The following is a 13,070-nucleotide window of genomic DNA, read 5'->3' as shown; positions in this document are numbered from 1 at the left end:
ATTATTTCATTATTAAAATCGTAACTATATATATAAAGATTAGTAAAATATTGTTTTATTGTCATATTCAAAGATATTGTAACATTTCACAAATTTAGAAAGTTTTTTAAAAATTAAATTTTTCCTTCATAGATTTATATTATCGAGTAAATAATTAAACATTTAGTTTTTGTTTAATTTTTAAAATAAATTATATAGTTTAAAAAGAAATTCACTTGTTTAAGGTAGTAAAGATTAATCATTGTTAGATAATATGATTTTTTTATTAAAAAAATACTTTATAATTTTAAAAGTTAACATCTACAAATATTTAAATAATTAACATATGGAGGTATAATATTAAAACATTAAATTATATCTATTTAATTTATACTATCTATAAATCCAATGGATCATCTATTGTTTAAATCCAATTATTGATAGCCCAATAAATATTTCTGGTAGACCCAAAATTTAAATGATAAGATTAGAGATTAAATTTAACATGACATTTTAGAAATAGGTCTATTAGGTCCATTTTTAAAAAAATCACACATGAATCAAAGTTTTGACTTCTGTTTTAATATATAAGATTGAGATCTTCTATATAGGTCCTTATATATTACTCAAGTCACTTTCACTTTCATATTTCTGATGTGGGATCTTCTTTCCAATACCCTCCCTCGAGATAATGGTGCGTATAACCATTAATCTCGCATAATCCATCATACCCCCTCCGATATCATGCTTTATTTTCTAGCGATCTCAGCAGAACTAAACCTTCTATGGGCCATCAGCTAATGGGATGATCGGACCACTGTCCGGGCCGGATTAATGGATCAGTGTATTGGGCCCGCTCTGATACCATGATAAGTTTCCTAGGCTTCCAACTTAAAACCAATTGGTCATTAGTGGATTGGCCCAAATATATTACTCAAGTCCCTTTCATATTTCCGATGTGGGATCTTCTCTCCGACATTTGACGACAGGTGTTTACTATGTTTCTACTTCTTACTCTGTAATTTTCTTTTTTCTGTTCTACTTGTTTTCATTAGTGGATTGGCCCAAATATATTGCTCAAGTCCCTTTCATATTTTCGATGTGGGATCTTCTCTCCGACATTTGACGACAGGTGTTTACTATGTTTCTACTTCTTACTCTGTAATTTTCTTTTTTCTGTTCTACTTGTTTACTTACAAACAAACAAGTTGCTGCTAACCCAAGCAAACTCATACAGATACGACCTTTCTTTACATGTCAACGCTCTTGGACCTGGTCGGCTCTTGAGCTTTGCCAAATACTGCAAGAAACTGAAACTCTTTCTCCATATCTCAACTGGTATGAGTTTATGTTTTTCCTATAAAGATTATTCCACATGGTTTATTGGTTCATTTCTTCAAACATTTTCTAAAATAGATGCAACTGGTTTACTAAAACTGAATAAATTTTACATTCATTCGAAAAAGATCAGCTCTACCTTCTGATTTCTTGATTCATGTTTTTCTGGTTTCTAAAAATCAGGATGAGTGATCCAATAATCTTGGCCTATGGCAAAGGCCAGATTTCTGGCATCTGGGGAGATTCTCAATCTTTTGCGGACATTATACCTGTTGATATGGTTGTGAACGCAACAATAGCAGCAATGGCAAATCATGGTTGTGGTTTGTCCGAGTTCAAAGTTTACAATGTCACTTCTTCTCATGCGAATCCCTACGAGTTGGCGAGTTGATGGACCTCTGTTATCAACATCTGTATGACTTTCCATTGACAGTGATAGACTTAGCGCGAATGAAATTCCACAGTTCCTTGGAGCGCTTCACCTCCACTGTATTCGACATAATAGCAAAACAGGAAAGAGAAACTAAGAATGAAGGAAGAGAAGCAGAAGAGTCAAATACCACATTGAGCTTCAGGGGAAGAAGGATACTAAACTATTTTGTGTCCCTAGCAAGAACATATGAGCCTTACACATTTTTTCAAGCTCGGTAAGTAACAAGCTTGGACTTCTTTTCTATTAAACAAAAAGCTATTAGATTACTGAATATTGGTCAATATCCTAGGTTTGTTGACACCAATACAAGGAGTCTTATTCAGGAGATGTCAATGGAAGAGAGAAAAATATTTGAGTTCGATATCAAAAGCATTGATTGGGAGAATTACTTTGTGAACGTTCATCTTCCAGGTCTCAAAAGAGAAATCTGTAAGGAAAAGTCGAGTTGAAAGAGAGTGAACTGATTGGTACAACTGCTTGAGTTCACCAAGTGTATCCCCTATTGTTTATTTATTATTAAATTTTCATGTAAATTCTAAGGGACAATCTGCTTAATAACTATAAAATTAAATATAACTTGAGAAATAATTTCAAATTGCACTAAAACAACTTTTTATCGTAAATAAACTACATAAATTAGAAATTATTTATATAAACTATTATTTTATGGAAACTGAAGTATACTATATGATTTATTCAGTGCTAGTTAGTTATGATATTGTGAACTATCAAAAATATTACCTAGACAATTTTACAGTCGATAATCTTACTTGTTTTCTAAGGATTCACGTCTAATTACAGTCTTTTGAAGATTTTCATGCTTGATGATGATACTCGCACAATGGTGAAGAATTTTTGTAACATTTTCCATTAAACTGCAGAATTCGTTTCATAGCAATCCAAACTTTGGTGTATAAGAATTAGTGGACTAGTCAATTCAAAGACTACTTCACATACTAATAGAATCATTTATTAATTACTAGGGTTAAGCGCTGGTTTTTCAAATATTCTTTGAAATGATAATTCAAATACATAATTTTAATATGTTTCTTAAGGGAGTTTTGTAACTCTAAAATATTTTTCAATGACACTTTAGGTAAATATATTTAAAGATACATAAATATATTAATTTATTTAAATTCAACCTTGACAAAAAAAAAGTTTCTAAGTTTATAATTTACACATCATTCTAGTGTAAATATATGTATTTTGTAGCCGTAGATTATAGTTATTCAAGTTGTAGATATGGTACAATGGACATTTTGTATGTTATGATTCTGGCTAGAGAAATTCTTTAGGATTTTTAAGAAAAATGTGCCTATTTCAAGACCCATCATAATTTGCGGGGTCTTGATACTAAACACTAAATAATTTTTAGTGAGATTATTTAATACTGGTATTGCAAAGGGAATGTAATATTCCTTGGAGAATGTAGACACTGTGATTTTTGACTCAGTACAGTCAACTGCATCTTCGCTTTTTTTTGTTTGATAACCATGTTCAGTGAACATATCTTATCTTCCCTTTCTTTTTCATAATTCATAATACTTGTAAGAGCTGTATTGATAATATAACTAAAGGAAACATCAGATATAATCATTGATATAACCCTTACTGGTTTAAGTTCTACATTTTTATACACCATCTTAATTTCATTTAGCTTTCAATTCAAGCATTAGCAACAGTGAAAATACTTGGTACTGATTTTGAAAGTGCAGAGAGAGGAACCTATTAGACAGAGAAATAGAGTAATCTTTTCACCACAGTAGCAACCCAACTCCAATACAAATGGTCTTTGAAGGTGTTGTAACTGAAACAGTCATCATATCATATCGTCAGTCTAGTTCACGACTCTTAACGTTTTGGCTATCTCAACACTTGCCCATTCAGTTTCAAGCCACAATTGATCCTTCCATGCTCGTCACTGCCTTCTGAAACTCATCCAACAACACAGCTCCTACTTAATTCTTGCAGTTTCCTCCCATACAAACTTCTACTCTCTTCAACGGAAAGCCAACATTTTAAACTGATTTTACGATATTCAATGTACTTCTATGACTAACAACTCAGGAAAAGGATGTCAATGCAGCAGCTGATTGCAGCAGGGCTAGCTTCTATGCTTCACCGGTGTTCTTGGAAGAATTTTCATATTTTTTGAGCTTATAGGAATTACTCGATTGAATTGTAGGAATGGTTGCTTCTCCAGATTCTGGCTTAGGAGCTCACGCCAGTCAGTAGCTTATCCTATGTCGCAATCACTGTCATTTGATTTAGATTCCATTTCAGTGATCATCTTCATGGCTTTATCTTTTGGCTTTTCATCTTTCCTCCGTTTCTTCAATAATCTCTCCTTAGCCTTCAATAGACTCTGTTGCTTAACAGAATTTATGTTGCTTCCCCCTTGATTCTAAATTCAATCAGAATCCACCGAGATTGTATTGTAGTAAATCTCAGCAAGCAAGCCCTATGCTTGAGAACATTTGCAAGCTCCTAGATAGAGCCTTAAGAACCTTAGCCTGCTACATCGACATAGAGAGAGCATGAAATGGTGTGTTGCAATAGCTTAGTTTAATGCGAATCTAAGTAGTACCTAAGCAGATGAAAGCTGCTTACATTTCTCACTTTGGTGTCTCTGACATACAAATAAGTTGTGACCAATATAAAGTTGACTTATGTATTACTAGTAACCTGCATAAACAGATATAGAAACCGGGAAATCAATGTAATAGATTCGTTTTATGCAACACATCAACGATAGATACAGGTTTGCAAAAGGTGAGAGAAAAGCTTATGTGTTTGAAAATTTTAAAAAAAATTATCAATTAAACACTTATGACATAATCCTGAAAACTATGCTACTCAGGCAGTGGGAAATTACCGGGTAGATCAGTATTAGTGTTGGCTACTACCATAAGCTGATCATAGTTCCTCAACCTTAAGTGCTCTATGCGGATCGATTTGGCAGGGTTAGATAACTCCACGAAACTGGTTAGGTCAGTGAACTGAACAGAAAAGGGGCTGTCGCTCAGACGGTAGTTTGGGTTGCTTCTTGAGACATCAAATCCACTAAGCTCATAAACAGCACCTTCCTTGGGTAAGTGTCTGAAGGTGCTCAACTCGTGCACACTGATTGGACCCTCTGAGTCGCCGTAGACTGCAAAGAAGACAATAATAACCTTGTAAGCCTTTTCATGTAATCTTAAGTAGAGCTTATGCTAAAGTGATCAAAATAAACTACCTTGGCATCAAGAAGCAGCATATCAACTGATCCCCTTTCTTGACGTTCCTAGCCTCCCCAGTAACAAAGGAGTCTGGTATGAACCACTTCCTTGTAGCGTCCGGCCTTCAAGTCGAAGAAATGAAGCTGTTGATTCTCCATAATGTCAAAGCTTAAATGAGAGTATAGGAGATCTGAAGCGGTAAAAATAGAGGAATCGGAGAGAAGAATCAGAACCTATATATACACCAAGGAGAAAGCCCTGGAACAAATAATCAAACCTCCATTTAATAGAGAACGTGGGGGTTGTGATTATGGATGCCATAACTCATCGACGTTACTTCGACATCCTTTCGTTTTGTTTTCTTTAGATCAAACCTTAAGCTACTCATCCCATGGCTAGTTAGGAGATGATGGAGCTTGTTTAACCCTAATACATATGGGCCGCAAATAAGAAGCGGGCTCAATTTATAAAAATAGAAGCGAAGCCCAAATTGAGTAGACATCACTTCACCGTAACGAAACGTGACGCGCTAAATTAAGGGTACGACTAGTTCAAACGCAGCGGCAGCGGTTGCGGTTGCGGTTGCGGTTGCGGTTGCGGTTGCGGGAGTTTGTGGATGCGGGCAGTTGCAGTTTCTAGCGGTTTTAAGAGATTTGTACGATTGGTACTGCGGTTAAAAATTGGTGCGTTTGCGGGTGACTTATGACTGGTTAACTACCAAATACGGTAACAGTCAAATAATAAATTAACAATATTTACATTTAATATAATTATAAAAATATCAAAAATCATAAAATTATAATAAATATAAAATTTATATTTAAAAATTTATAATTTTAATTTTTGAAAATTTATTGAAATTGTTTTTATTATAAAATTTTATAATATTAATTAAAATATAATAGATATATTTTAATATTTTCATAATTTCAATTTTAAATTTTTTATTAAATATTTTTACTTTTGTATATATATTGTTTTCAAAAAAAGAAAAAAATTTTACCTTCCCGCAACCGCAAACGCTAGCTGGAGCCAGTTTTTGAATTTATGAGATTCGGAGCGGTTTGAAGCGGTTTAGAGCGATTTGAGTGATTGTTGCAAACCGCTACCAACCGCTACCAGCCGCAAAAGCTGCGTTTGCGGATGGTAGCGGGAAAACCAGTCGTCCCCTAAAAAAAACAAACAAACGCGTGACAAACATACATACCACAGCGAGTCGACACGTGTCGCAAAAAAGCATCTCTCTCCTTGATGCCGTGAAAGCATGCGGAAAAAGCATAACCTAACTTTATTAGTATAAATAGATAGATGTACATTAGAATTTAATGCTAAAGTACTCACCAGAACCGACTCAAAGTATTTTAGGGCCTCTAGAAGTTTTGTTTTCGATTTTTAGTATCCTTAATACTCCAGGATGTGAATGAGCTATATATCATCCATTTGGACCAAAAATGAAGATATGTTGGATATTAAAATAATAAATACTAGAAGATAAACTGTGCATATGTGCGGATGAGTTTTTTATACTAATGTTTGTTCATTAAATGGTTTTAACATGTTACAACACTACAACATTTATCGATTGTAAAATAACCTTAATCGATTGTAAAATGACGAATACAAATATTTGAAGAGTTAACATATTACAGTTCATTTTAATTATTTTTAAGACTTTATATGCACAAAAAGAAATTAAGTTTTTTGGCTGACACAAATCACCAAAACCAGATACGCAGCATCAATTGTAAAATGAGGAAAGGAGATTAGGTTTTCTACTCTCGATTCGTTAACTATTGACTTTCCATAAGTGATTTCATTTTCTACCTCTATAAAATTGTGCTTTCGTTCTCTTTTTTTGTTTCACTTATATGAGTTTTGTTTATTTTTTAACTTCTTATGTGAATTCGGTAAATTACATAAGTATCAATTTAAGAAGATGGACATCTTTAAAAATTAATTTCACTCTAGATACATATCTAAGAATCAAATTTTTGAAGAAAATCACCGGAAAACTCTATTGACGGGTTAGTGTATAAGTCTAATATATCGAACTGTTATAAAATATAAGTACAAACTCAAAATATAGATGTTTGTCTTGTATATATTCACCAGTCCGGTCTAAAAATAATCTAATTCTATAACAACTAAACAAATTAGTTCTTTTATTAGCCTACGCTTTTTAGGTTTAGCTACTTAAGAGTATACCGATAATATATATATATATATAATTTACCATTCTAGTATATGTAAACTATGTATAAACTAATAACTGTTTGATTTATTAAATGATAAACAATAAAAATTATAATAAATAGTTCAAATCTCTCATTCTTACAATTATAATAGCTAGATAGGGTTTTAGGGAGAAACAAATATTACACGAATAATCAAATCTCTTATTCTTCGAACAAACTCAAAAGGAGGTGACTGGAATTTTGTCATGATATTTCGTTAAAAAACTTTTAGGAATAAAAATCAAGACTAAATTATTTAATCTAAATGAAATAATATATATATATATATAGTGATTCCAATATTAAAAATCACTTCGATTTGAAGAAGTGTATTTATGGGATTGTCAGAATCAAATAACATATTAGAAACCATATATCTAAAAAATAATTTGTATACATAAAAGTATATACATTAGAGTAAGCACATAAATCAAAACCAATACTTTTTTATTTATTTACCAAGTAACCGATTCTTTCACTGATGACAAAAAATGTCTTTGCCATGCAAGTTTGGTATGTTGCATCCGAGAGTGCTTTTAGTACAGGTGGAGGGATCCTTGATCCATCTCGGAGCTGCCTTACTCACTTCATGATCGAGGTGTTGATGTGTACCGAGCAATGTCTAAAACAAGACATTCGATGTGAGTCAAGAGTGCTTACTAATGTACAAATCTTTAGGATATTGAAGAACCTGAAAATAGTGAGAGAAGTATGCTTGTTTTAGTTTTTTTTGTTTCTTAAATCTGTTTCATTATATGATTTGTTTCTTACTTGGTTTTTTCTTTGCACCAGAATATACTACTTGAGTTGGTCTGCCATATATATAGCTTGGTAAAATCTCTCGTCCTTGGTTTAGCAATCGTTTATGCTCTTGGTTTATGCCTTGATTTTATAGCTTTGTTGTTGTCATTATGTTTGGCAGGAGTAGGAGGTTGTCAAATGCTCACTTGGTCGTGCTCTCACAAGATTCTTGTCTCTTTGTTATATTTTGAAACTTTGTTGTGTTTTATTTCGTTATGAAATTTTCAGTGTTTTTTTTCAGTTATGATTGGACTTATGGAATATTGTTGTTTCGGCTGTGATTGAACTATGGAATGTTGTTTTTCAGTTCTATTGAACAATGGAGTGTTCTTTTCAGATTTTATGTGTGCCTAGTAGTTTTCATTTCAGATTGAGGATTATGTTTCATATGATTTGTTTCATAAATTTTGTATTTTATTTCAGTATAACCCGAACCTAAAAAACCTGAAACCGATAGATATTTGATTACTTTATGGGTTTCACAATGCAATACAATTTTGAACCAAACATATTATCCGAAACCCACCGTTCTAAAATAAAATAAAATGGAACCTTTGACTGTAAACCTGAAAATCCGAAAACCCTATTCGAACGCCAGGCCTAGAAGAGAATCAACACATGGAAAATGAAAATCAATCAACCAACAAATAAATAAAAAGAAAATAATTTCAAGTACAATCGTATACATTACAATTCGTGGTCCAAATCATTTTAATAACAAAAATATGTGAATATAAATACAACTAAATGAAAAAGAAAAAAAAAACTAATACACCTCAAACGCACAAAACCTACAATGTCTCTTATTTCTCTGGATTTTTTTCTCTCCACAATTATATGAAACACAGTTAAAAGAATGACAAAGAACATTCTCCACTTCTCCAGCTTCAAGCCCTTCACTTTTTAACAAAGACAGTGTTAGGGCTCAGAGAAATGGTATCTTGTAAAACAAGGCAACCAAGAACAGAGAGGGGTAATCCTTAATTTTCATTACCTCTATTTACGAAGCATTGGGGAAGTAGATTGAGGAGAGCTTGCTCCATCTTCAGATCCTGCGTTTATGTTCATGACACTGTCCATACTCCATTTTTCTTCATACCCTTCAGCTTTTTCTTCATCATCAATAGAGACCCCAACATGTTTCCCTGAATCTCCATTATCACTTGAAGATACTCTTGATTCTTGTCCATTTTTCTCATCCTTGTTAACACCATTGTCATTGGTGAAGAAAGGGTCAAAAGGAGGGATGATTTCCTCATTCTGATGATGATGGTGGTGGTGATGACCCTTGGCCTTCAAGTCATCTTCCTCACAGTCATCCTCAAGGTCTTCATAGTTTAGATTCCTGAGAATCTCAGGGAGTGAGTAAGTCTTTCCACCCTCATCAACTATCCTTCCTCCTCCTCCCATTTCAATATCAATCTTCTCTTTTGAGCTCACTAGACTTTCACCAAGATTTGATGTAGGAGTTTCAACCATCATGTAATCTTCTTCCTTGACAAATGATCTAAACTTGTTCATGGATGGAGGAATCTTAGATAGAAATATTTCTCTTATGTTCGCCGAAACTCCTTTGTTGTATGGGTTCTCCTTCTTATCATATCGGTAACGGAAGTTCTCATAAGTAGTCTGCACAAAAACAGATTCAGAATTAGAACACACAAAAAGAGAAAGAGAGAAACACAAAGGATGGATATTTGATATTTCTAATCACCTGGTTGGTGCAGATGAGATAGGAATGAAATATAGTGAGCCCACCAACAAACCAAACGGTAATGAAGCAGTAAACAATGAGAATATCAGACAGAACATCTTTGGATATTGCTTTCCAGATGCTAATCTTCTCATCCATATGTCTTTCGAATAAGTTCAACCAAGAAAACACAAACACATATATGCACAAAGTCGTTGATGTTGATATGAACATGAAGAAGAACCGGTAGTTTCGCTGCAAAAAGAGTCACAGCATTTTCAAAACACATAGACAACATAGTACTCGAGAATATGTTTACTGACTTACCACTCCAATGCACTGGCCAACCCAGGGGCAGTGATGGTCGAATCTCTGTACACAGTTGTTGCAGATGGAACAATGAGAAGCTCGAGGTGGACGGTAAAGCAAACAAGTATCACAGAACTTGACTTTTACAGTATGGCCATTAACGGTTACATCTTTGACCCTTGGTAACCTTATATTTGGGGTTCTACCGCTAACCCATTCCATGGAAGGAGTAGTTGAGTCAGGCACATCATCTGATTCAGGAGGTCTTAGACTTCTAGGCACAATCCCAGGATCTCTACCAGATGTCATGAACAGGAAAAATATGTCCTGAAAGAAAACTATTGAAACTTTAGTTTCATTAAGACAATAAAGTCATCATCATCTACGGAGTTGGGAAAGAAGAAGACATACCAAAAGGGTGAGTATCCAAGCGACGGAGAGAATTGGAACACAGAGGTTTCGATTCTTGGTGAGAGGATCAGCCATTTTCAAGTACATTTTTACAAAGAACATCACCGAGGGACCGAGGATCAAGATGGTCGATAGGTATAGAGATGATGCATCTGGACCAAAGATTAACCTCCCTCCACAAAGAAATTTCTGGAAAAAACAAAGTCAAAATCACAAATTAAGAACCATGAACAGCTTACAGTAATCACTAACCATGGCCTGAAGTTTCTATATATGAACCAATCAAGACTCAAAGATACTAACAACCACTGGACCTATGAGTATATGAATCAAACACCAAAGTGACATTAGACAAGAACTTACATTGCTTCCTCTCCAAACTTGATAAAGCCTCTTGAGTTTGGTCTCATTCCAAGCCATAACTAAAGGAGGAGAACAGAACAAACAACAAAGTTAAGAAATTTGGAAGAACCCAGAATCAGAAAACCATCGGAGAATCTATAGACAAAGGTGTCAGAGATGGGATCAAATCAGGACAAAATCCCAGAAACAGGACAAATCTCTTGTTTCCTCCGAAGAAAGATTCACAATTTCAATACACTTGAGAGGGAGAGAGACAGAAAGATTGGAGCTGTCCTCTCCTCTCGAAATCACAAAGAAAAAATTATTACAGATGTTTCCAAATTGCGATCCCTTTCTCTCTTCTATCTTCTCTTTCTTTATTTTTTTTTTCGAAAAAGAAAATATTTTTTTAATTTGCTTGAGATCATGAGATAATGGTCGGACATGGTATGTAATTAAGAAAACTGATTATGCGAGAAGGATGTCTGTAAGAAGGGATCTCAGTTTCTTGTTTAGTTTAAGATTAATTTTAATTAATTGTTTAAAGTCGGCCAACTAAATCTATAAATAATAAATAAATGATGCAAACAATGAGCTGTGAAAGGGCAAGTCAAATCATCCCTCAACTAAACGTGCTTCCACATATTTGTTAGTGGTTCTATCTACCAATGCTTTCTCACAAGAAGTTGTAACTTGTAAGAATGTACCTCATTGTATTAAGACTGTATACATCTATAGCCAAAAATGGAAGTCAATCCCCTTTTTTTATTATACAAAATCAGATGATGATAGTGATTAGTGAGATTTTTTTTTTTGTTTGATTATTGAGATATTAGTTATACAGCTTTTGCTCAATTGGTAAAATATTTTGATTTTTGGTAAATCAGAGAATTTACTGTACAAACATCTCAATGAATCTTATTTATCTCTTCACATCCATTTGTTTAGTTACTTTAGTCACGGTGGTACAATACTTCTTTTGCGTTATATTCACAAACTTTCAACCCTTCCAGTCACACAGTTACCATAAGACCCAAGAAACACCACTTGTGAGTTATTACATAAACCCTAATAAAAGATGGAGACTATGAAATACATCAAACTGTAAATATACACTTATTCTCCTAACTTCTATTCTAGGTTTTAAAGTCTCTACGACGAGTGAAGACAAAGAGAGAGAGGTGAGACTTAACACCTCTTTCGTCTGATCTTTGCCCTATCTTGAATCTCACATTCCAAGGTTTGAGTTTCTCCTTAAGTTCGATAGTTCTTGGTAAACCAAGCCAATCGATGCCGCGCCTGCCCTTCACTGACATAGTGACATTTATCTTCTTGACAGTTGTGTCACTGTTGTTACCTTACTCCAGCTTCTGAACGCGAAAGTTGAGGCTATCATGATCATGCTTGCCACTGAATCAACAATAAAAGGTGGCTATAAAAGCTAGATAATCCTGCCTAGTGGGTGCAGATTAGGTAGTAGTGGAAGACTAAAAGCTCATAATCAAAACTAAACTGGACTTATAAATAAACAATAACCGGGGACTGAACCAAACCAAATTCAATTTTATTTCGACATTTACAAAATAGCAAAATTCGAATCTTTTGATCAAACAAAAGAAGCAAAATTCGAAACCAAACCAAACTGCAAACCGGATTGATCCGGATCAAATCCAATCCGTTGGTTAAGAAGAAACAGAGAGAGCTCTTCTCTGTTTCAATTCTATCGCTCCTCTCTCTTCTCCAAGGCTCCAACTTTCGTCTTTCGCTTCACCAGGTACGCATTTTCACTTGTTTCCCCTACTCATATGACGTATTGTGGCTTCGTTATTCCTCGGAAGTCGGAATCATATTGTATAATCTCCATTACAGACCCAATAAACCAAACTCCAGTTCCTGAGCTACTTTAGTTTTTTTAGTTACTGTTGGGTCAAAATCGGTCACGACGGAATCAATGTCTGAAAGTCCGTAAAAATCGGCATGAACGTTTTTATGAAGAACAAATCTTCGGAAAAGATTTATTCTTACGAAGAGCCATGCGGAAGAAACACGAGACATCAGAGAAAAGCCCGAAAAAGATCGCACGGTCGCTACGTAGCGACCGAGCTCGAGCCAAGCTCGGTCGCCACGTAGCGACCGAGCACACGTCCCGCTCGGTCGCTACGTAGCGCTCAAGCCAAGCTCGGTCGCTACGTAGCGACCGAGCATCCGTCTCCCTCGGTTGCTACGTAGCGACCGAGCTCGAGCCAAGCTTGGTCGCTACGTAGCGACCGAGCGTCCGTCCCGCTCGGTCGCTACGTAGCGACCAAGCT

General features: G+C 34.7%; 2 protein-coding genes, 1 long non-coding RNA gene and 1 pseudogene across 8 annotated transcripts in view; 2 read left to right on the top strand and 2 right to left on the bottom strand.

Annotated features, from left to right (window-relative positions):
• The window catches only part of LOC106299788 (probable protein S-acyltransferase 4), a 14,997-nt gene extending 4,158 nt beyond the window's left edge, over positions 1-10,839 (bottom strand). The window contains exons 1-6 of one of the 3 annotated variants that reach the window (XM_013735805.1): positions 10,783-10,839; positions 10,420-10,608; positions 10,027-10,335; positions 9,721-9,954; positions 9,001-9,635; positions 8,657-8,905 (exon numbers count right to left, since the gene is read on the bottom strand). In XM_013735805.1, coding sequence (XP_013591259.1) covers positions 9,003-9,635; positions 9,721-9,954; positions 10,027-10,335; positions 10,420-10,608; positions 10,783-10,839 — 1,422 coding nt within the window. In that variant the 3' untranslated portion in view covers positions 8,657-8,905; positions 9,001-9,002. Of the gene's footprint in view, positions 1-8,656; positions 8,906-9,000; positions 9,636-9,720; positions 9,955-10,026; positions 10,336-10,419; positions 10,609-10,782 lie in introns of those variants that run through there. The other 2 variants (XM_013735806.1, XM_013735807.1) reach the window with 2 other exon arrangements.
• On the top strand, positions 600-2,199 carry LOC106299789 (annotated as a pseudogene).
• Positions 3,349-5,362, bottom strand: LOC106299790. 4 transcript variants are annotated; one of them, XR_001261879.1, is made up of 5 exons: positions 5,249-5,349; positions 4,989-5,161; positions 4,629-4,904; positions 4,364-4,438; positions 3,349-4,266 (listed from the first exon to the last, which is right to left on the bottom strand). It is a non-coding gene; the product is annotated as an uncharacterized LOC106299790 (long non-coding RNA). The 4 variants fall into 4 exon arrangements; XR_001261877.1 differs by having other exon boundaries at positions 3,349-4,269; positions 4,989-5,362; XR_001261878.1 differs by having other exon boundaries at positions 4,341-4,438; positions 4,989-5,349.
• A 1,000-nt stretch (positions 10,840-11,839) lies between the features above and the next one.
• LOC106297693 (50S ribosomal protein 5, chloroplastic-like) overlaps positions 11,840-13,070 on the top strand; it is a 2,854-nt gene continuing 1,623 nt past the window's right edge. The window contains exons 1-3 of the mRNA XM_013733888.1: positions 11,840-11,865; positions 12,101-12,189; positions 12,449-12,535. Coding sequence (XP_013589342.1) covers positions 11,840-11,865; positions 12,101-12,189; positions 12,449-12,535 — 202 coding nt within the window. The remainder of the gene's footprint in view (positions 11,866-12,100; positions 12,190-12,448; positions 12,536-13,070) is intronic.

This window comes from Brassica oleracea, chromosome C6, assembly GCF_000695525.1.
Source record: "Brassica oleracea var. oleracea cultivar TO1000 chromosome C6, BOL, whole genome shotgun sequence".
In the NCBI taxonomy this organism is placed as follows: domain Eukaryota; kingdom Viridiplantae; phylum Streptophyta; class Magnoliopsida; order Brassicales; family Brassicaceae; genus Brassica; species Brassica oleracea.
Note: the sequence above shows the minus strand (reverse complement) of the source record. Positions and strands in the feature narration are given on the sequence as shown.